General features: G+C 46.6%; 1 protein-coding gene across 1 annotated transcript in view; it reads right to left on the reverse strand.

Annotated features, from left to right (window-relative positions):
* The window catches only part of SMARCC1 (SWI/SNF related BAF chromatin remodeling complex subunit C1), an 84,890-nt gene that overhangs the window by 46,456 nt on the left and 13,798 nt on the right, over positions 1-24,636 (reverse strand). The window contains exons 4-16 of the mRNA XM_086466319.1: positions 22,008-22,089; positions 20,776-20,868; positions 17,817-17,886; positions 15,589-15,658; positions 13,823-13,898; positions 11,757-11,882; positions 10,936-11,054; positions 9,625-9,749; positions 8,762-8,821; positions 8,072-8,109; positions 5,387-5,508; positions 5,065-5,136; positions 717-830 (exon numbers count right to left, since the gene is read on the reverse strand). Of these exons, the coding sequence (XP_086322445.1) occupies positions 717-830; positions 5,065-5,136; positions 5,387-5,508; positions 8,072-8,109; positions 8,762-8,821; positions 9,625-9,749; positions 10,936-11,054; positions 11,757-11,882; positions 13,823-13,898; positions 15,589-15,658; positions 17,817-17,886; positions 20,776-20,868; positions 22,008-22,089 (1,167 nt within the window). The remainder of the gene's footprint in view (positions 1-716; positions 831-5,064; positions 5,137-5,386; positions 5,509-8,071; positions 8,110-8,761; positions 8,822-9,624; positions 9,750-10,935; positions 11,055-11,756; positions 11,883-13,822; positions 13,899-15,588; positions 15,659-17,816; positions 17,887-20,775; positions 20,869-22,007; positions 22,090-24,636) is intronic.

The raw sequence follows: 24,636 nt of genomic DNA on the forward strand, positions 1-24,636 counted from the left end.
TCAGGAGAACAAAAGCCTTGCTTGTGCTTGGCACCGCGGAAAGGAGACGGCGAAGGAGGGAGTTTGTGTTTCTGGATCAAACGCAGATCCAGAATCTTCTATGATCCTTCACTGACCACAAACACCAACACAAATCACACAGCACGAGCTTTCCGCAGACTTGACTGCACTTCAGCACGTTGCATGTAGACAAAAGGAAATTACTTAATTAAGGACGAGGGCAAAGCCAAGCCAGAGCTGCGTGCGCGGACCCACGGGCAGACAACGTACGGATTGTGAGGGCTGCACAACCATTGACTTGCTGCCCTCGTCTATCTAGAGCTGTTCTTTGCTGAATCGACATTCAGCAAGTTCCAAATTCCCAGGGCTCTGCTGCGCCTCACGGCTTAAGATCGGCGAAACATAAAACTGACAAAACCGAGCCGCAAAACTGGGATTTCTGAAAAAACTCCACATACTTACTAGCAGCAGAACCTAAATAATCAGAAGCTAAGATCCAAACGCTGCAAGCACGGTTCAGCAAGCAGACAGAATATTATACATAAAAAATAGTATAAAATTGTCCAGTTACCCTAAAAGGGGGGAAACTGCTAATCAGCAGCACGGTGGCTGTTGCCCACACCTACGCTGTCACACCGGAACACTGCCATTCCCAACGCATCTCCTATGTGTTATGTTAAGGTGAAGCCAGGGGCTGAAGGATCCATGGCTTTTACCTCATGACAGCGCACACGTCTCCAGTCAGGTTCCTTCTGCAGGCGGTGCTGGTCAGGTACTCTTGAGGGTTTAAGCGATAGGTGTCAATCATGAAGTTGCGGTAAGCCAGGTATCTGAAAGACAATCGGGGCGTAGCTCATGTACACCGATGTCTAACAAGTTTAGAGTGTTTTAGGATCCACCTTCTCCAAACACCGGTATTACTGACAAGCAAACAGCAACAGGTCATTTCTATTGAAGAAATTCACAAATTGGTTTCAAAAGCAATAGGCAGGCAGAATTTTATAATAAATACACACGCTGAATATGACCCATCTCTTCCAGATTGTTTCATTCTCGATTTTATCTGTGTTTGGACTAGCAGTACATCAAAGCAGGCTTAAATTGCAACACACACAAATAGCCGTGGGCTAGTCAAATAAACAAAATGAAGCCACTCAAACGGCTACCTTGACTACTCTGAAAACTGCAACCAAGAGCAGCAGCAGCGAGTCTTGCACCAGAGGGATCAGAAGGTAAAAGACAGGACGACAACCCAAACCATCTGCTCTTCCAGCACTAATAACCCGAAGAGGAAGGTAAGCACCTCCTCTCACGCCTTTGCTGCAGCTCTGCGGCTACACGCAGAGATCAGGGATGGGTGGATGGTCTTACCCTCTCAGGTTCTAAAGACAGACATTGCATCTTCGGTGGAAATAGGCAAAAAAAATAGATCCTTGCCCCACTCCGAATCGCTCTGACTACAGCTGGAGCTTGGTCACTGACAGAGTACTCACTCAAGAGACTGCTGGCTGCAGAAGAAATTGCCAGGGTCTGGTCTTCACGTGGAAACAGGCTAAATAATCCTCATCAATACCCCCTGGGAACCTGGCAGGAAAGCAGCTATGCAGAAAACTGGACAGAACACTGCTGTTCCTACATGTGAACTTCATAACGCATAAAAACATCAGGAAGGAGAGGTTAGAGAAGAGCAAAATGGAGATGACAAGATCTTTGACAAGCAGAGGGCAAGAACCCAGAAGCCAGCAAGCACTCCCCACTCGCTGAGCTGGGAACAGCTAAGGCAGAAGTGATCCCCCCACGAAATCCTCAGATTTCAGCCCAAGTAAGCAGGTGTTGGGGTTCAGCCTGTTTCCTGCACTGCAGGCGTTGCTTCGCAGGCTTCTTCAGTATTTTCAGGAAGTTTCTGGAATGTACTAACGCTTCCTAATACAAGTTGCACAGAACAAAGTTATTGCTAGCCCTATTCTTTAGATGGAACAAAACCCGTCTGCCAAATACAAGGGAGTATCCTACGCAAAAGATGTGTTCAAAACAGCGTATTATAGGCAGATTTCTGCCTCTGGAAAATTCAAGCTGGGAACGTCTCACAGGCTGTGTGCAAAAGCAGCTGGTAACCAAAAATACAAATCATCCTGAGCTGGAACACCAAGGCCTTTTGCAGGCAAGACAGAAGCAGACAGATGCTGCAAGAACACGTTCCTGCCAAAATACCACATCTTCATTCCGACCAAATTATGAAAAAAAAAGTCGTGGGACTAGGTGGTGTGCTCCTCCGTGCTGAATGTTTGGCAGGCAAGAAACAAAAAGGGAGCATCTTCCATAGAGGAATATTCGGGAACATTTCTGAATGCTCCGGGGGAGAACTGGGTTGGCACCTGCTCCAGAACAGGTACCTTCAAGTGGTCTTGGCTGCAGAAATTCATTGTTCATCCTGAAGGAAATCTGCTTTTGGCAACGACGACCCATCAGCTACAACTTGTCAACAGCAAGAAAGGTTAAGTCAACTAGTATTTAGTTAAAACCCCTTTTAAGACAGAAACCACCCCCCAGGCACTACTGTCACAAGAATGAACCTGTGTGAGCTCCTGAAGCACGGTATTTTGTTTGGCCTGAAAACTCAGCTGGAGGCAAGACACTGCCATTCAGAAGGATGTTTCTATTTTATTTAAAAAGAGAACAAAGCCAAGACCAAATGCTACTCCCACAATCCCTAAATGGCAACAAAAATACATCTCTGGGATAACACCAGGAGTGGGAGGGGTCCCTGATTTGCTTCATTCATCGGCAATAACCAGTAGCAGCTCACGGATGAGCATCAGGAGACCTGATGTTTTGACGTCAATGGAAGAAGGAAGCACGGGCTTACACGTGATGGCCCCATCAGTGCCAAATATCTTTCAAAGAAGCAATCTTTCACCATTCACTCTGTTTGCAGTCCTAGACAGCAAGTCCTAGAAACTCCGAAACAAAAATACGCTGAAGAGTAAAACTGATGGAGCAGAGTTAGTGTGAAACACATTTTGGATCAAATACAGTTTGGAATCACTATGATGCAGCTACAGTCACCTCTGCAACTCAGACACGCAGAGGAGTCACGAGTTAAGATTACAGGCTGACAATCATTCAGGGTGCCAGCGACCTCGGGAGGCCTCTAAGCCAATCTCCTGCTCAAACCACGGTCAGCACCGGATTTTGACCAGGTTGCTGAGGGCTTTGTCCAGCAAGGCCTGAAAGACTCTGAGGAAGAACATTCCCAACTCGCCAGGGCCCCATCCCAATGCTTCATCTTCTTCAGATTTAAAATTTCCCCTCACATCAGACAGGACTTGCTGTGTTCCAGTTTGACTTACTTTTCTGCCACGCACCTCAATAGCGAGCCTGGCTCCATCACCTCACCAACCTCCTTGTGCACTGGGCAACTACTATGAGGTCCCCAAGCTCTCTCTTCTCCAGGCTGAAAAAGCTTAGTTTCCAGTTTCCGTCTGGACACTAGATCAGAAGCCTCACAAAACAACAGTCGCGCCTGAGAAGAGGAGATTCAAGCACGAGGCCACTCTCTCCGAAGCCTGCCTGGCTCACCCGCCAGAAGAGCGACGCAGATGGTGCTACCGCCACCATTTGCACTAAGAAGAAACTGAGGAAAAAAGTTAGTTTGAAGAAATGCTGTGGATGAAAGACACACGGCTTTGCTGGTGCACTGAGAAGACACCTCAAACACTTCACTTGGTAGTTAATTCAAAAAAAAGGGTTTAAAATCCCCCAAAGCTGCTTTTGGGGGGACCTAGACCAAGACTCGGTACCAAGACAAAGTGAACACAACCAGCCTCGTCCCACCGCCCAAGTCGACAAGCACACAACGGTGTTCAAATTTATGATTTATTTTTTGTGACTCTCAGGTTTCAGGATTATAATTTTAATAAACAAGCACATTGTTCAAAAGCCTGACGCTGATCATCTTCCTTTAGTCAATCACCTTTCGAGATCGCTCTGAGTAACTAAATTTACTGCTGTAACAGAAATTTCTCAGAGCAGGGGAGGCGTACTTTTAGCAGTGCACCTAACAAGCCTTGCACTGGAGTCCCAAGACAAGCATTTGATGCAAAAGCAGCAGCTTATCTTGCTGAGTCAGACCCGACGTTAACCCTCCGATGTATCAAAAAGCCTGCAATACCTCAACACAATAATCAGCTTTTAAAGTTTATTTTAAACAGCTTCAGGGAAGCGGCTTACACAACTGCGTGTGTGTAATCCAAAATTACACTTGCTGACGTTCTGCAGGAGATACCACATCGCACAAGGGGACGAGACAGGTACAAACTGGCTCTAATTTCAACAGAGAGAACTCCACTAGGCTTAACAGGCGTGTCCAGAATTAAAATGTCACTAGAGGGCTGGGAACAGCTATATAAGAAAAAATATTTTTCTTCCTGCAATGCACAACTCCAGCTCTCTGATTTAAATCAGACTGCCAAGTCTTTGAAAACACAGTTACATCTCAGGTCTGTGAAGATTCATTTTCTGACCCCCACCTGCACTTTCAAAATTACCCATCAGCCGCTCAGGGAACCGTGAAATCAAGACAGATCACTGTGCAAAACCCATCCCGCAGCCTGGCACAGCATCCCACGGCAAACTCGGGGATCGGTGCTTACACACAAAACTCCCGAGTCCCAAAAATACAGCATGGTATGAGAAGAGAGAGAAAAATAAGGAGGATTATTAAGTTTCTACAGTATCCTGAGATTTTTTTCAGATGTCTTTGGACACACAAAAAAGTTCAACAATTTGTTCCAGTATTTCTCGGGAGAAATAGCTTTATTTTTCCTGGATAACCATTATTAACCATTACTTTGATACTTATACTTTTACCTCTACTACAATAGCGCACAGACATTACCAAACCACAAGAAATGGCTGCACAGCTGCTCTCTCCTTCTTCCGTCCCCTAGAGACAGCATCTGCTTAACCCCTGCACAGCTGAAGTGCCCACAGGACTCGTGACGCTGGAAGCTCCTTTATACCTTGCTGCACTCCAACACGCCTGTATTCACATGTTTTACTTACATTTCTGGAGTCTTGGACTTGTTTTTTCCGTTGAAGAATTCTGGAAGAGCACGACGTTCAATCACGTGAATGCTGCAACGACAACGTACAGTTCAGCTGCCAAATACTAAATCACCTTGAGCACTCCGCACACCTTCGAAAGGCTGTTTCGGGGGAGAACACTGATGGCAAGGGTAACGTTTTAAATTATTTCTTTTAGAAACCCTGGTATTCCAGCACAACCCTTTGAAGTCTGCTTGTTTCATCAAATAAGCCCAGCTTGATTGATGAGAAAACCCATCAAAACGCTAAGTCTTCCCCCAGTTCCCAATCCCTTTCTTACCAGTTGTAGTCAAACCAAGATGCATAGCTTGGAATAATGATGTGGTTGGTTTGTTCTGTGACGTTATCTTCGCCTGGATCAATTGACCGACTTTGATCCCCCTTGTTAGGATCTTCATCTTCCTGTACCATGGAGGGAATGCAACAGTTAGGAGGCTGCAAGACATGGCGAACAGCTCCCAGCCAGCACAAAGTCAGCCCAATCCTGTGCACAAGAAACTTTTCCTGACGCAATCTCTGGCTAACAGGAAAAAATCTCAGGGACCAGAGAAAGTGTAACCTGCGTTCATAGAAATATTTTAAGAAGCGTAAGGCCAGTGAGAAGTTTTTACAGAGCCAGCCCTCAAATCTCAGGGACATACTTGGCGGTGCAGTCAGACCCCTCTTCCCCTCCTGTTTATAAAATCAAGCACCCTCCAACCACGGGAGAAAACGCCGTGTTTCAGTTCTGCAGCGTACTGCAGCCACGCGCAACACATCGGCACGACTCCGGAGCACTCTGCGAGCTGCCAGCCGAGCTCGTCCCGCCACCTCCGGCTACCGACACCGCACCCCTGCGCAATGTTGGCTGAGACGGCTTGTGCTTTTCGCCACTCTTCCCCCGTTAACTTTCTCACTCCTCAGAAGAGCATTAGAGGAAATCAGATTCGTTACTTCTAGTTTCACTGGGAGACACTTGTCAGCAGTAACAGCTTCATGTCTGCCAAACTGCATCTCATGACACTAAATTCTTGCTTGGATAAACTCACTTTGATCAATCTTAAAGCCGGCCTTAGCATCTCTTCTTCGCAAGAGGGAAATATCCCAGTTCAGCTTGTAACTCTGCCTGTCTCTGCACTTGCCTCCACTCAGAGGGTGACCAGGCCCCGGAGTTTGCTCACACGGGGCCGTGACGCCTCCTGTGAGCAAGAGCTCAGAGGATTCCCGAGCAGAGGACAAGTCTCTGGTCACTTTCTGTTGCTTCACAACAGAAGCCTCCCAAGAACACGAGGCGTTCTGCAACCGGAGTTCCAGCACACATCCACTTCCCGATCCAAAACGACAGAGAAGGGCAGTGAGGCAGCAGAAAGAGAGGGTCAGGAGAGGATACGAACTGTGTAAGGAACCTCAGGTGCTATTTGAAGAGCCCATAGGCAACTCAGCATCAAATGGTTTTCTTCACCTGAATTACTAATCCAGACGGATTTCAGAGAAACAGAACAGACTTAAAAATAACAAAGTCGCTAAAGCAAGATCTTAGAGAGTCACTGGTATCAATGATGTGTCTTTTTCTGGGACTAAATTCCCCCAGAGGTATTCTTCTAAATATATTTAGCAGTTTGGCCATAGAAAACAAGGCCTTCCTCTCATCATCCCCTCAACTTCCCACCACCTTCTCCTCTAAAAAATGCACTCCTTAAACAGAGAAACAGGCAACCACCCCAAACCCCCCACCATTTAGCACAGGACGCAAAAAGCAAACGTCTTCCAGTCTAACACAGAACAAATACTAAGGTTGCTGCAGGAGTCCCACAGTTCCAGGTCACTCAACACCCCGGGATGGAGAAGTTACACCAGAACAAAAGAGCATTTCCCACCCTGGAAAAGCCTGCTGTCACGCTCCTCCCGAGCTGGTTTCCCCAACGTGGAAAGCAGCGCTGGGCTAAGAGTCGTATTCTGGTGATCTCTGCCGCCTGTCTGCACCTCGATACTCAAACCCACGGCTCTTTAGGGCGACACCTGCACCTAAACCCCAAAAGAACGGCCGCCTACCAGCCAGCCGGTGCTTTGCACACCTCCAGCTGCCCCCTTCCCCCTTTTAAACCACGACAAAGGATGCTTGAGCACAGCTGAACACACCCAGACAGACCGGACGTACGAACCGAAACGCAGCAAAACTAGAAGCACCACGAGCACGGGAAGTCAGGCTCTCTGCATTACGTGTGTAACGAAGGACACACCCAGCGTTTGTGCCCGTGCAGGCCTGCAGCTGCACGAACCCAACGCAGCCGGGAACCCGCACGATCCGGCGGCCCTCTTACACCAGGCAAGCTGTTAAAAATAGTGCCTGGCACACCAACAACGCCATTCGATACGGAAACTACCCTGGCAACTCCACTAAAACGATCAGGAAGGCTATCCAGGGTTTAGATTTACTCCTGAAACCCAAAGAAAAAGCATAACCTTTCAAAAAAAATCTCGTATCTGAAAAACCCTTCTTTGAAAACACTTTGCATCCGTCTCCTCATTCTCATTTTTAACATGCTAGATTTAAAAATACAAAACAATCTCACCGCATTTGCAGCGTTTTTATAACAGCAAAACAACACTCCTATCAGGAACGATCTTACCTATCACTTGAAAAGCATTACAGGCTAAGTTACTGACGATGAGATTAAGATGTGCATAGGACAAGGAGGAACGGTCTTAAACTAAGAGAGGGGAGATTTACACCAGATGTAAGGAAGAAATTCTTCACGATGAGGGCAGCAAGACGCTGGCCCAGGCTGCCCAGAGAGGTGGCGGGTGCCCCATCCTTGGAAACACTCCAGGTCAGGCTGGACGGGGCTGGGAGCAACGTGATCCAGCTAAAGCAGGGAGCAGGGGTTGGACTGGACGGCCTTGAAGGGTCCCTTCCCACCCAAACCATGCCACGACTCCATGATCTCAATTTCTACCAAAGTTAGTAGGAAACAGCTGCTGTTACCTTTCCTCCAGTTGCCACTGTCTCCTCATCCTGTTCATCTGAAAGGTAAAAGCGTTGAGAGTTACGCTGATAAGAAGCGTCTGATCGCTCACATGGCCTCCTAGCAACTGCTTAACTGGAAAGAAGACTTCATTTGTTTTGGGAGGGAAGTGAGGGGGAAAGCAAAGTGGACCACACACCATTAGGGCAATCTCATCCTTACACAGGCACTCAACTATCCCAGGCAAGGGAACAGATAAGAATACAGAAGACAGATAATTACAATTTTTCCACACTTGGGAATCCACGCCCAATTACCGCCTTTCCCAGTGCCCTTGAAGTAGCCTTGTATAATAGGATACAGGACACTAGCTTGTCTCTCTTAGGCCAAAGGCTCAGCAAAGCCCAAGGAACCTGAGATTCACCTTGATTCCCAGTGAGAAACAAAATTTTTGCCAGGAAAGAGTTTATATGTCATATATTAAAAAACCCAGAAGTCTACAAGGGAACAGCCTTACAAGTGAAAAAGAGTCAATATATTTCAACTCAAATACATACGAAAACTGAATTAATTTAATAGAAGAGTAGAATTAGAGACTCCTTTTAAAACTGAGAGATTTAAAACCATCACTCTGTTGGCCTGCAAGCAAGACTTTACTGTAAAGCTTGGGGAGGGGGTGCCGGAGGGTGCTGGGTGTTTGTTGGGTTTACCGAGGTCTGCTACCGTTCCTCCTTTCACAGGCGTGTTTTCACTGTCTTTCTTTGGGTTCACTACAAAAGTAAGCGAGACGGAAACTCTGATGAGTAACCACCAGACAAGACACAATTATCAAAGCCTAGCATGCTTCTACGATCTTATCAATAAAGAGTGCTGTTGGTCGTGTCGTTGCAGCTGCACAGAGGAACTCCTGTGACCTGGAGCACAACAGGCCGCTTGTTTCCCTGTAACTTCTCATCTGAGCCCAAAGCAGCTCCTAGTCACGCAGCCAGGGGACCAAGCACGGCACTTTTCCCACCTGTGCAACACGTAACGATTCTTAGGCCCAAGTTCAAACCAGGCGAAAACCAAACGGTGTGACACCCAAAATCGTTGTGCGTCAAGGGCTGGATGGAAGGAATTATTTTTCTGACTTATCTTTACTTAAGAGGTACTGCACAGATCAACACTTTTCTGAAAAGGATTAAGACCCGAATGCATCTGGCACATCGCTAGCTTCCACTCATTTAATGTGCTTATCTTGGGTACTCGGCGTACAGCTATTTCCCTCCAGAAAACTCCATCCCCCAAAACATGAACTCTGCATAATGGGCGAGAGCAATCCTAAAATAGGTGAAACCAAACATTTCAGCGGATTTTCGTAAACGTGTTTCAAAAAGCCAAGAGAAGGTGAACCTGCCGCCCTTCCCAGCTGCCACACTGAAACCCCTGACCAGATAAATTTCGATGAGCACGGATCAGCTGGCCCCACGGCTACAAAGTATTTCAAAGATTCGACAAAATACATCTGTATTTTTTCAGCCCAGTTTAAGCAATTCTTTTAATACTCAAAGAATCCAGCGTATGCATATTTTACCATTTTTGGGAAGTACCACTTCTTCTATATTAGGTACTGGTGTCGGATCCTCCATGTCCTTCGTAAGATCTTCTTGCTCATCTTCTTCTTTCTGCCCTCTCCTTTTCCCATATAAGGCTGCTTGTCTAAAACAGATCATACACAAATTCTCTGCCAGCTGCAAGTGTCAGATGTTCCCATCTTGACGTTACTCTTCAGACATCAGGATTAAAGGACGGAGCTAACACACGTACGGGAACATGAATGCTGTAGGAAGTGGTGCTGGTGCAGTTAATGAAAAATATCCTCTGTCCTTTACTAAAACAAAGTAAGTTTCAAAAAACAACAAACGTTTTTTCCCCACTGTTTCAAGACCGGAGACTACAACTGTAAATAAATCTCGACTCCAACCCAGAAGTGTCTCCAGCCCGCCGGCAGCGCTTGCACCCCAGTGAGATTCCAGGGAGCAGCGATCCCCTCGCATCTGCCCTCCTCAGGGGCGCAGCAAGGGCACGGGGGGCACAGAGTGGGAGGCAGCAGCCCGCTGCAAGGTGCGCTGGGTGGTCGGTTCCGTGTACCGAGGAAGCCGTTTTGGGAGCAAAGGCAGAGTCACCCACACCTCTCCTGACAGAGCTGAACTCAGGCTTTACACTTGGCACAAAAAGGAACTCAGATTATCAACTAATTCCTTCTCTCCTCAGATAAACTTCCAGGTTTGTCTTATTAGAGCCCAAGAGGTCTATTAAAGATCTGAATTTTTAGTTGAGAAGTGCTCCCCTCCATATCCACACATAAACCCCCATAAATAAGCTTTTATTTGAATAAATATTGGCTTTTTTTTTCCCCAGAGATCAAACTAGCAAAAACCCCTGATCTATAGGCCACAAATGCTACTCTGTTAAAGTTGCATTTGAGAAGCGGACTTAAAACACCTGGCTACGTAGATTAAAAAATTCCATGAAAAGCAGTAATTTATGGGGCTACACTTCAAAAAGCGCACACGCACCACGTGACTGCACAAACAGAACCAGCCTGAGTGATTTCAGAGGCAGCTGAGTAAAACTTTCGGGAAGTTCTACTCGTGCCGCAGCAATGAACCCTGTCACTGACACAGATAACACACCCTGCACTAGATCCTCCTCCTCCTGCAGGCCATCATTCCTACAGAGGAGTAAAGAGAACACATACTGCACAAACCAAATCACTCCAGTCTATGGTAGAAATAATTATTCTACTGTAATCTAAGGCGAGACAAGTGCAAGGCGACAGAGATCTCCCCGTAAGCATTTCTTCAAGAAAATTCGCCCCAAATTCCAGGACTTAGACACTCACCCTTTCTTTCCTGTTTTTTTTCTTGACTCCACAGGAGTAGGGGGTGGAGAAGGAGAATGCTTTCTCTTCCTTGTACTGGCTGCTGCTTTCCTGTCTCTCCTCTCTGGACTACGTACAGGCTGTTAGAGAAGTGAAGTAGTTAGCTCATCCCAAATACTACAGTCACTGAGACGCTGTAGGCTACGCTCTTCCCTAGCACGCCCGACAACAGGGAAGCTAATAGCAATAGTATCACCACAGGCACCACGTTCAGCTCCAGAATACTCCCCTTTGCCAACATGAAAACCCACACCTTTTCTGCAGCCACCCCCCAGGCGCTGCAATGGCTGTGCGCCTCCGAACTGTGCTCTTAAACCCAGCAAGATTCAAACAGGAATGCGCGCCTTGTTGGCTGTACTCTACCCAACAGGAGAGATCTCCCAGTGAGAGGCCTGGCCTCAAGGCTGAGTGAAGGTGTTTTCAGAGCCTGAACTAACCTCCTGCATGGGGAGGGATACAAAGATTAGTCTCAACAAGTGCAGAGATCTTGGAAACCCAGGATTAACCGATGCTGTTTAACACACCCCTGGCTTCATTGATGAGAAAGCACAGAGTGGGGCCTCTCTCTTACCATCCTCAGAAAGGGGGAAATAATAACTAAAAATCCAAGTGCACGTTTACACTTCTGGATAAAGGAAGTGTCAGAAGAAAGTTACCATAGGCACCTCAAACTGTCCAACTAGCTTAACTTTAGCAACTCTGAGTCCCCAAAATTTGACTTACACAGAGATAAAGAATATTAATGTATCAACAGGCCACTCATTGAGCAGAGAGCCACCTACCTCTTCATTTTTCATGGAGATCCTCTGCCGAAAACTCACTGATTTCCTGTTCTCATCTACCTCATAATCCTCTTCATTCATCCATTCGTTGAATACATCCGTGTCCAAAATCCACTTGGCGTGAACCTAAAGAACAGAGCGACATATCGACACGCTGATGCTCTTTGAAAACATAATGACAGACCTCACAGGATGAAGTACTGGCAGCTCTGTTATCAGGGTCTGAACATCCAAATATCTCCTAGTGGTTTTACACACCACAGATGATGGTTTCATGAAGCAATACCAAAAAAGATGAACACGGCCATAAGTCTACTGAATGCCATGTCTGTTCCTCAGTCATCTTTAAGCCTCCCGAAGCGTGAGGTCAGTTCTCACAGCCGGCACAACAGCTCTGCATTAAGAGTGGACTTTGGATGCTGACAACTACCATCAAAATCATCTAAATATCCAGATCACCTTAGGAGATGTGGCACAAAAGACCAAAAAAGATTAAGAAGCATGAGCCATATCTGGAAAGATTTATTATCTTGATTCAAAATATCAATCTTCAAATAAAGTTCTAGTTCACATAGCTGAATTCTTGAGCTTTAGAATCATACAATCTATGGTTTACACAACCTGTTATATCTTACCATTTATAGTAAGATTTATACACAAAAAGCCTGACAGGTAACTACTTGGAATAAGCGGTGTTTGAACAGAAATCAGGTTATTTTCTGACCTCAGCTGCTCAGACCAACAGTGCATACACAGACCAACATCGCATGTTATGTATAGAAGAGTAAGCCCAGTAAAAGGACGATAGAGCATTTACCGCTGTGATTGTAACTGTTCTGTACGGTTCAGCTGCAGTGAGGTAAATCAAAGGCAAATCATTTCTGCAGAAAGAGAACTAATTGTGTAGAGACCCTAAACACGGCTGCTGATCGTGGTTTGAGCGCTCGCCTGTTCAGCAGACTGAGACGCGCTGACTTCTTGCACATCACGACAGCAGGTAAGAGCAGAGCTGCCGCTAAATCGAACCTTTCCCTAAAGGAAGGTGAGGTATCACCTTCACAGGTCTTGAAACAGCTACTGGTTCTCTCAGACACTCCCAGGCTGACCCTCACCCTAGGGACAGCTGCATTCATACCCTAGGATTCACCAGCAATGCCGAGGCTTTGGGAGAACTTAGCGAAATCAAGGACACACACTGACCGGTGCCCTGTACCAACAGCACACAGAAGCTGGTATCTACCGTGGTACTGGGCTAAGACAAGCTCACTCAAGAGCTTCTGTAGCAGTGTGAAACCAGGGGACGGGGAGCCCAGGGCCACACACAGTCTGCCACCCAGACCACAGCTCTGCTTTGATTCCAACAGCTGAATCCGCTGGAAATAACGCTGCCATTACAGTCACTCCAAGAGAACACACAAGACTCCAATGGTACCATAGACTTCAAAAATTCAGATTTGTTCTCCTAAACAAACTGCTTAACTTCCACATTCTCCAACTCCTAGTATTTTTGGCCACTTCTGTATTACAGAATCAGATGAACCGTCTGCACACCAAACAGGTTTCAAGCCCTGTACTACGTGTGTGATAGTCTCGGTTTCTAACCTGACAGTCCTTTTCTCTAACAATATTCTTCCAAAACCATCATGAAGGCACTGTCTTTTCCCCACTTCCTCTCCCCAAACGCTGTACAATGCCACTGCCCCTTCTAACGAGCTGTCAGCTTTCACCCCAGAGATGGCTGCACTCAGCAGTAAGGGAGGGACTTACCTTTAACAGAAAACACCCCAAGCCACGCCAAAATAAACACGGTAACTCTGGCACTATCAGGAATGCACAAGTGCCTCCTTTTCACTGACAAAATACAGTATTTTTTCAACAGAGTTCCCCCCAGACCAAAGAAAAGTTTTAACGTTTTCATTACAGCTCTAGAAATACCACTTTGCTTTTCCATGTATATGGAAATACAGCCCTTGTTCCTCAGCACCCTGCTAAAACATCTCTAGTAGCACCTGAGCATGAGCTGTACCAGTACAGCAACTCTGGGAAACTGTTTGAGAGAGACTTACCTTCCATGGCTTTTCAGGAATTGGAGGATCTTCAATTTCAGCATCTATTTCATTGGCATGAACCCAAGTGTCATAGCTAACGAGAGGAGTCAAGAGAAAACAAAATTGGTCCCCACGGCTCTTCATCCAGAAAGATCACCAGCAGGAATATTCAGCAATTTTGACATGTGCAAATCATATCACTCGGACAGAATAGCAAAGTACTTTCCACTCCATGAAAAGTTAAAGGAATAACCACTGGTTTCTGCTACAGGAACAGGACACACTGAAAAGGGAGGGCTCCAAGGCAGCTACTGCCCATTTGTAGCTCTCTGAACTGAAAAGCCATCTCAGTGAAGCCAGCTCCAGCTTAAAATTGCAAATCTGCTCCCTAGATTCAGGGGTACAAACGTGTTTCTGAGTTGCCTGTTCAAACCCTGGCATTAACTTGTTTCTGTTCTTACCAGTTTAAAGCAAGAGCTACTGGATTCCCAGTATCTCCCAGGAAGAAGTATGCATCCTCTCCTTCAACCCCTACTGCTGTAGAAACCATTCATTCTTTACGTTGACTTTTCCACATGCTATTCCCTCAAAAGCCTAGTTATAAACCCTAAAAAATTGCACTTAGTAACAGCTAATGCCAAAATACTTTGTAATCAACACCAGGCAACACTGAGCAACTGGGATAAGTCGTACCAAGCACAGATGTGTACACAGCATTCCTCCTGTTTATACTGATACTTATAAATATATACACACACACACAGAGAGTCAACACAAACTTGACTACTGATATAAATACAAAAATATTTAAAGGTTCTTCATCCGTACGAAGAAGCAAACTGAGGTGTGATTGCTGTTTGCTCCCTTCCATCGAAATAGGCACCTGGCTCCTGAGAATTCTGTGCATGCACAGCAGAGCAGATCTTGGTGCCCTGAAAAGGTTATTTAAATAGAAGCCAGTGCTGGGTTATCAATCTCTTGAGTTTTCCATAACCTGGACTGAGAAACCAGTTACTCCAAGTACATGTAAGTTACTAACAGTACACACACTACCTTTTAACACCTTCTAACAACAGAGGACAGCTTTCTCAAATACCTGCTTTCAACAGCCACTTGCCCTTGACTAAAGGCAAGTGAAATCCTTCTTTGCTGAAGAAAGTTCAGCCAAGTGATCGGAAGTTCTCCCTTTTGGCTTCAAAGTCTGATGGAAAGGCTCACTCCACCCTCTGAAACTCGGGTTCAGTTGGCAGCCTCACTGGAGGCCCTGCAGAACCACAGACTCTCCTCTTCCACCCTCGCCCACTCGCCAGCGTCACAAACGGGAAGGCACAGGGCAGCCTCAAACCACCAATTAGGTCTTTTCAAGCTTGGGCCACTGAGCCAAACGGCAGCACCGCTAAATTACCGCGTGGTTACGCTCCACGAGCCAACGCTGCTTGGCTCCCAACAGGACCGGCAACGCGCAGTCCTTCGGAGTCAGAGCAGCAGGAGTGCAGTACTGCAGGTTTGCGTTAATTTTTCAGACGAGCCAGCGTGAGCCAGGTCCGAGCCCGCCGCGTTCTGCAGAGCAAGGAAGGAGCGTGCGTGGTGCGTGCAGCCCCGCCGCCGGGCCGTTCCGCAGGCAGGTTCCCTGCTGATCACCCCAGGGCACTGCTGCCCGGACCGGCAGGACTCAGCAAGCTACAGCAGCAGCTTGTTTGAGGACATGGATCTTCCTACTTGCAAGTTTTAATCAGGACCTTCCCTCCAACAAAGCCAGTAAGATTCGGGGTCTGCTTTCTTACCTGTCTGGAAAAAAGCCCCAGTGCACCAGCACCTGCTTGTCTTTTTTCATCACAGGTCTCAGCCATTCATCTGCAAAGAGAAAGAGCTCTAGCATCACACCCAGCTCGTAAAACACAGCAAACACTGTATCTGCTTTTCCAGTCACAGCGAGGTTACTGCAGCCACCTCGGACGAAAGCCCGCTGCAGGGCCTGGCCTGCCACAGCGACGCCTCGGCCACGTCCAAGCATGCCGGGGCTCTGCCTGCGTGCGACACCGATGTCACGTCAGTGAAGACACTTTAATGCTAAGAATTATTACGTTCCCTTTCCTGCCACGTCCATTCACACCCCAACACACTGCAGACTAAGGTCCAAAGAGGCTTGAAACAGTCATCTCTCTGCCAATGGAGCACGAGGCGTTTCTGGCTGGCGGGGGGAAGCACTATCCTCTGCCACCTCCTCTCGTCCCGTCTCATCGCCCAAACTCCTCGGCCGGTTGGGCCTGGACCTCAGAACAGCACCGAGCAAATCCTCCGAGAGGACATTCGGTAAAGACAGCAGAAACAACATGGAGAGACAGACACACGCTCCAGTCTGCCACTTCTTTAATCTCTGTATAAACAAAAAGACTAAACTCCTCCCAAAACGCCTTCCTGTCAAGTGGTAAATGTTTCCCCTCGTCTTTTTGTAGCCTTGTTAGACACCTGAATCCCCTCATTAACGTCTTCTATTGATTATATTTATTTCAAAAGTACTAACTCTACTCTCAACAGGTATTTAAAAGAACAACAGAGTTTTGAAGGAAGAACGTCAGGGCAGGGTATGGTGGTGAAATAGTTTTAATAAAAAACTTCCAAGAGTCCAACAACACTTGGATTTCAACTCCCTTCTTCCACAGCAGTGCTAATAATGACTTCCAGTTCACACAGACTTACTGAGCAACACTAGCCCTTTGTTGACTTTGCAGCAAGGCCTGTGCTCAGTCCGACCTGAGCTTTAAAGGGTTTTTTTTCTTTTAAACTGCACATCTGACACGATGTAATAACCTACCCCCTGCGACCCAAATATTGACAATATGGCCCAGAGCAGCATCAAGAGAGAAACCCTGAGGATCTGAGCCTGTGTCGAGTTACCCTGCTGGAATCCACGGCTGATTCCTCAGCATAACCAGGAGTTAAGAGCGCTCTCTAGCACATCTACATGGTCACTGACTACACGACAGCTGGGATCTACCACGCTTGGCCCTTTTCTGAGAACCTGAAGCGGTTAAAAACAAATAGAAACCCGTGGCTACACGTGATATGACCAGAGGTAGAGAACACAGGCAGCACCAGAGGACAGTCCACCCGCGGCCGTTCCCACACAGCAGTGAACACTTCCCTCTAGCGGCCACCAGCGCCAGAAAAAGCTCACTTGTCAGTGAAGCTCAGGCTCGACAACGAGGCACTACACAACTACACGTATTTAAGACAGTAAGGTCAAGAAGTGGGGTTTTTTGCTATTTGCTGAAGGTTACAGCTGTTAAATTGCTTTTGTGGAACTATTTACCTCACGGAGAGGCAGACTGTGCTACAATAAAGCCACCAATCTCTATTTCCACGTCTACTTGCTGTTGTGTCCACCTGGCCAAGCCACAGGCAGTGGTATGTGTCAGCATTCCCAACCCCTCACCGGGAAAGGTGAGAGCAGGGCACACAGTCCTTCGATTCTCGTTTACTTTAGCATCCATCTACCTTTCACACACCTGCTTGATTCCATTCTGACCTACGCTCACACAATGGGGCACACCTCAGAAGCAACAAAAGACAGACGTAATTAACGGAAACATTAAGCCCCCTACTTTCACGATCCTTCTCTTTTGATTTTTAAACTAAGTTAATTTCTTTAAGTCCTTCCAGACCCTCAGCTTCGCTCCCCTTCGGCCTGCAAGTTCTCTGGGGCAAACAAAACATCGGGCTGCATTCAGCAATAACCAATATCTCCATTTCCAAGCAATCACTGAAGAGCAGTCAGCGTTACGCACCTTTAGCTGAAAAGGCTGCACCAATTAAACACGTGACTGTTACACCCAATAGTTAGAAGCAGGACATGACAATTTTATTCGGAGTTGGTAACCCTAGAAACGCTCTTCCAGTGGCTCTCAGGAGCAGGCTAGGAACATTCCGTGTCTGTATGAAAGCTCCCATAAGCACTAACAAAATTTGGTTACTTGGCTAATTCCACTGCAAAACTGGAAAGCAACTTTACCATCATCCATTGAGGTAGGACTTGGATAAACATGGTGGGTAGCCTTTGATTTCTCTTCGGTTACTGTTCCCTGCAGGAAAGGCAGAAAACAAAAGAAAAACACACATAAGAAACGTTCAACACCTCACCCCAAAGTCTTCAGCTGCTTTTCACCCACACCCCAAGGAACATTCAAGGCTAACGCCAACGCGTAGGAATACCACCCCAAGCACCACCAGAAAAAGGCAATTATTTCAAGACTGCTGCCGAACTACTTGCTCTTTTAATCTCAACCCTTCCTTCTCCTAGCTCCCTCCGCCCCAGTTTTCATCATAAATTGTTCAACTACCAGTTCATACAAACCTATTGGTGAGTATGCTGTAAGAAAACATCTCTAACTTTTTTCTACTAAGTACCCATTTTGGTCCAGAACAACTTCTAAATATGACAGTTTACATAAGAAAGTCTATGAGAAACTTAACTAGAAATGGCTAAAAATACCATTGTTTGTCAAACAGTCAAACATAGAAATACTTTTTCTCCTTGCTCCTTCAGGACATCATTTTCTTGACATATGAGAAGCGACAGATGTCCTTCACACGCTTACGCAGGTGCCACAAGCAGTGGCACGTAAAGCCATTGCTCTGCAGACGAGTACAGGCCATAATTATAAACCTATTGGACCCCCACCATCACGCAAGAAAATTCCACTACATGATTAGGTATCCATTAAATACACCCATCACACTGCTCAGCGTGGCCAGCCAAGAAAACCCTGCCCTTCCCTCGCGCAGAGAACCATAAGGATTCTCCCACATGCTGCAGACACCCCTCCAGCCTCCGTACATGAAATTCACAGTCTGCAGACGAGTTCTGTTTTGGAACAGTTTGTATGAAAATGTTATTCAAAACTTACATCCCAGAAATACTTGACAGATTTATTTAAAGGACTTAAAAGCAGGCGGGAAAGGTTACAGCCAACAATACGCCGAGAACTTGCTTTGAAGACAGCATCAAAAAAAGGAAAATTAAAAAAGCATGGAGACGCACTGCATCATGGCAGCAGTGCTTGGAGACCGCTCGGATATCAGGGGCCGAAGGGCAGGGGCTCCTGCACCGACAAGAGTTCACAGAACCGGGCAAAGGGAGAGGAGGTGTGCTGAGCAACAGCAAAAAGGCAAGCTGGAAAGTAAGAAGAATTTAAAAGCGTTCAAAGGGAAAGGAAAGAGCCCTGGCAGGAAAGAAGAACCTGCAAAGCGCTTAAGGAACAATAATGGAAATCCTCCTTTCCTTCCCCATGAGCTAAAGACGCTTCTCGAGACACCTGATCTGAGCTTTGCGACTCAGAGCCTTAAGTGTCACCTGTTTCCTACGGAGCTTTAAAAAACCCGATACACACAGATGAACAGGGAAGTCTCTCTCAGACGCCACCTTGACGGAAAACAAAGGGATGGGTAACGTTACACTAGAACAGCTCTCCAAGAGGCAAGCAGATGGTGAGGCTTATTCCCTGCCTCTGCTAACCGGAATGTGACTGGAAGCTAAAGGCATAACAAGACGGAAGAGTCCTCTAGCAACAAACCGCTCTTCTCGAAGCGGACAGATAGAAACGCTAAATCTCACTCGTTACCTGCTTTCTAGTTCCTAAATCGTTACTCTGGCTCTTCTCAGAAGAACCCTCAATATTTATAAAGCAAATCAGAAAAAGCGTGGCTATCAGAAAGAGTAACAGCATCTTCGTCAGCAGAGAGAACCACCATCTCCCCGACACCCCTCTTTACAAGCCCAGAGATCACACCAGCACTCTGCTGGGGCAAGAGACACACAACTCTCCTGCACAGGCTGCAGACAGAGCAGCCAGGACTTGGAAACACCAGAGAGGAAGGAGCTGCAGGCACCAGGGACGGGGTAGAGGGAGGATGACAGCAACAGGTTAAAAAAAACAAAAGTCAAGACATCGAGCAAGCACAGGTAGCAAGACAAACACAAGATGAGAATTTAAAGGTAGGGCAAAGGAAGAAAGCCCAAAAAGCAGAATTAGGGACAATTTCTGGTTTTAATTCTTCACATCCCTTTAAGAGACAGAGCTGGCTGCTTTAAAAGTCCCTTAAATCATTAGACATAGCATGCTTTGGGTTCACTACAGAATCCCTTTATGAAAGGAAAACCAAATCATTAACTCTAATTTAAGGAATAGCAAGCATCCTGAATCAGCTGAATAACTATGAGTAACTTGTGAAAAGTTACACCACGGAAGTTGAGAGACGGTTCATAATGACAACACAGGAAACATTTTATCTGGAAAAGAAACAGTTTTCTTTGGCTACAGCCATGAGTTATCATAGCACAAAAGGCCACCAGATCATCTAGAGTTCACATTCCAGGACATTTCTCTCAAAACAAGTGAAAAAACCATTTACATTTTAAAGAGATGAAGCTATTCATCTTCACTTCTTCACTTAGTAAATTAAAGTACAATGGCAAGATGTTGACTCTCTTGGAAACACGCTGACCACCTAACAAGCACGAGATTGTTGTTGCTTGTGTCCCGCCCGGTACAAGCAAGGAAAAAGCAAGCGAAGCAAAGCAAAAAGGTAGCGGTCGTTTTAAGAGTAAAGCTCCCTTATGCTGCCCCCCTACCCAGAACAGCTGCGTCACCCACTACCTTCTTCGCTCTCAGATTCGGACAAGCAGGCACCCAGCACTGAACCAGCTCAGGGAGGCACCACCACCACTTTTCACTTCAGCTGCCATTTCAGATTTACTTTCAGGGCAGAGCCGTGACTCAGCCTCCACACCAGTGTAACCACCGATGGCATCTTACAAGTGCTGAACTTCCAGCCCTAAGTGACTTGCTGCTGCTGCCTCGTGTTGTCAGACACGATCCAGACGTAACCGGTGCCCTGACGTCAGGCCAATACATTTTATCTCACAACTGACAAAACATTTGTCCCAAGATCTGCTATTTAACAGCGGTTACCTGGTGACGTTTGACAATGTCCTTCAATTTATTCGCCAACTTCAATTCTATATCCGGAATGAGGTAGATGGTCGGTCTGCTCAGACAATTGTTCTAGCGGAGGGAATGAGAAGTTCAGTAAGAAATTAGTAGGCTGCCTGTGACATGCATCAAAAAATTCCTGTTAAGATCACCACTGCTTGAAAACGCTCCGAAGGCACCCATAACAGCTCCCCGGCGTGACACGGCACACCCGCTCCAGCTCCGGAGGCCCCTGTGGCAGCAGCATTTCCTTGGCACACCTCCCCGCCCAGGTCTTATCCCGGGTTTCGCTCTGGTCTCTGCAGATCTGCCGTCAGCTCTGCCAGAGATCATCAGGGATAGAGGGAACGTGACCCAACTGAGCTGTTCTCACGCTCCTGCTTTCACAACATCATAATGGAAACCACGACTTTCCTCTCAAAGAACTTTTGAGAGGCTCGGGAAGACTTTGCTTGAAAGGGAATTTAAGTCCCCTGTGTGTCGGCCTCCCAGTCTGAACCCGCCCCATTGCACTGACATGCAGATCCATGCATTTCCATGACATCTGCAGGTACACATCCGTTTTATTTTGGATTTTAACATGTACTGTATTATGTACTGAAACCACCATACCACGGCAATAGTTTTTTTTGAGAGGAGTATTGTTTCTTTTTGCTGTCCTTCCTCTTATTTCCATTTTTAACAAGCACCTGAAAGCTCCATCTTGACTATATACTGAGCTTGGGTTTAGAGTTTGAAAAAAAGATTCTGTTATACACAGCAATTAAAACAATTTAACTTCAAATTAAGACTCCACGCAGCTGTTACCTGCTATCTTCTGGTAATAACTTGCTTGATAAAGCAAGTAAAACAGTCTAAAATATACCCTCACCTGAAAAAAAACTTGTATCAAGCTGAAAGTCTCAAGAGAGTCAGCAATCGAACGGTCAGGGACAGAGGCTACTCAGCCCTAAGGGTGCTACTTTCCCAGGAAGACTGAGACACTCTGATGCTTTCTCCTACCTTACAGTTTTTTCTCGCCCTATACCTATCTGCTGAATATCAATGAAAATATTCTGAAGTTCTCAAGCGATAAAACACGTGGGAGAGGGAGGGAAGAATATCATATTGCTACAGAAGTCCAGGATGAAACTCTTCAGCGGGTCACAGCTGAGGTCCACAAAAAGCTAGCAAATCCCTTCCCCTGAGCACGCAAACGCATCATTTCTTGCCTGCACTAGTGTTTTCTCAATGTTCATGAACATCTCCACGTTTCGATCCATGCGGGATGGATTCTGCAGGTCAAACCTCCGCCTGTTAAGGAAAATGATTCAAAAATATCAAATTCAACTCTCCTCCCTTCAGCAGTCAAGCATCTTTCATGTTCCACATAAAAAACAGTGTATCACGGTAGCTACGTAAGAACACGTAAAGCACAATCACAAGTATTTTTGCTTCACTTGGCAGCCCTCACAAGCAAGAAAAAAAAAATCACAATGAACCGAATCAACAAAACGCAACTGATTTGTGAAATGTTTCGGAGAAACAAAGGTTGGCGTTGTCCAACAAACCCCGTAGCAGGGTTGTGCATTCCACTACAGTCACAAGGGATAATTAAACAGAAACATAATCAAATGCTCACGATGGATTTCAACAACTAGATGAGAAAACCGTGAACAAGCTCTTACATTTCCCTTACTTTTAGCTGTACCCATCCACCAGCCCCAGATTCGAACCCAGGAAAGACACAGCAATTTGTCTGCCTGAGATGCTGTGAACGACTCACCTACTCGAGAACAAGCTACCCCCCGACACCACACAGGGAGCTAAGAATCCATGTAAGCTTTTATGACCATCTTTATTGGACTCCGGTACTTTATAAAGTTTGCTACTTCATTGACCAAGTAATCAAAATTCTTGAAACAACACTGCAGATTTAAGTGTCTATGAGGAATGGGGGGGAAAACACCAAACCTGAGACTTTCTACTGGGCAGAACCACAAGAGCCCCCCAAAGGCCTTCTGCCGTCCCCACCTGAACCCTACAGGCATTCAGAAGTCACGGATGAATCAACTCAAGTGAAGACTCTGGATGCTGACCCCCCCCCCCCCTGAACCCGAGAGGTGGGACAATAACAGGGCCACAGCCAGTCCCTCGCCAAGCCCAGCACCCGGAGGTGCCTGCGCCAGCACCACCACTGCCAGCCAGGGAAGCAGCGCTGGAGCAGCCTCTGGAACAGCTCTGGGCCTGACCCTCGGCCCTTCAGCCTGTTCCAAAGCACCCTGCCACGTTCAGATGATCGGGTTGACTCCGAGACGTACGTCTGGTGCACTTCTGTACCTCCCAAGTTTTGGAAAAAGCTGTTGCTAGAGTCAGAAAAAGCTCTTAACTGGAGCGCTGAGCGGCTGCTCCTCAGGAGCGGCAATACCGGCAGAGGGGACTTCAGCACCTAAAACCCGAGTGCCCTGTACCCTTGGCACCGTGAAAGAGCCAGCACGTCGTTACCACGCAGCGACTGACAGGCTTTAACAACTTAACACACAAGAATTCATTCCTGCGCCCATATCTGATGACAGCTGCTTGCAAGCACACGCTTGTTTCCAGTCACACATCAATTTTTAAAGTTTATAGATAAACAACGAAGGTAAACCAAAGCAAGATTGATTTTTAGTCATGAAACCCATTGCCCCACGACGATGGGGTCACAGCAATATCACACTACTAAACCGAAGACCACCACGGTTTCCTTCGCTGGAGGCTCTCTAGCACTTTCGGGGAGAAACTGCCCGTGCCGGTGGCGCCACGCGCACGGGCTGCAGTGCTGGGCGGCTCTAGGGACATTCCCTATCAGTGGTGTTGGCTTCTCTCCTAGAGCAGCACCGAGGACTCTTCCCTTCGCCCTACGGACCCAGCGAACGAGTTAAGGCAATATCCCGGCTTATTTATCAGAATCCTCTTTCACTTGTAGCAGAAACGCACGACCTCTTTCAAGGGCGCTGCGCACCTTGGGAGGTTTACACTGACTTCTAGAAGTAGGGCCAGCCATCAAGAAGGCTGTCAGCTCACTGCACAACAAGGAGTATTTTACACCTGTAGGACGCGGGATTTTAAGAGCCAAGACCAAGCCCCTTCTCCAGCATTCAGCCACGGGCGGCTTCACGGCCCGTGTTCAAACGGACCCTTCTCCAAGGTAAGGGTTTCGAGGCCGGGAAGGAAGATAAATGCCAACACACACCAGCTAACCCAGACTGATAAAGTCAAAGTACCTGTGAAACAGACACTTACAGCACTCAAGTCTGACCCAAATTTTCACATTTGGTCACCCAAAACCTGCGTTATGCATTCATTTAACGCCACGTACGTCCCCAAATCCCTGCCTGCTTTTGAAAGCCACACTTTAAAGAGAAGCATGTCAATATATTAGGACACAGCACTTTTTTTAGTTGCCCATTTAGATAAAACAGCAGTACTAATTCTTCCTGTCCTTAGTTTAACTGCTCTCCTCTGTCAGGTTTTAGCAAACGACTACTTGAACTGCAGTGACAGACAAGGTATGTCCAGCTGCACTGGGTAAGTGCATTTTTCAGACATACCTCGTGTGACGAGGAAAGGTACTTCTCCTATAAGACAGATCATTCACAAACAGGTTAAGCAAGAGCGACAATGCAAACCATTAAAAAAAATAAATCATATTTCAGGCAAAACACCACATATTATTTGGTTGAGTCAGTGAAGGATACATTCCAAGCTCTACGTCTGGTCTCACAGTTAAATGCAAGTATTACTTCCCTCTACACCCCACATGCACAAACACAAGACACTACCCACACTAGTTTTGACGAATCAGCAAGAGAGTGAGAA

The sequence above is a fragment of the Leptosomus discolor genome, chromosome 6 (assembly GCF_034619465.1).
Source record: "Leptosomus discolor isolate bLepDis1 chromosome 6, bLepDis1.hap2, whole genome shotgun sequence".
NCBI classification, from domain to species: domain Eukaryota; kingdom Metazoa; phylum Chordata; class Aves; order Leptosomiformes; family Leptosomidae; genus Leptosomus; species Leptosomus discolor.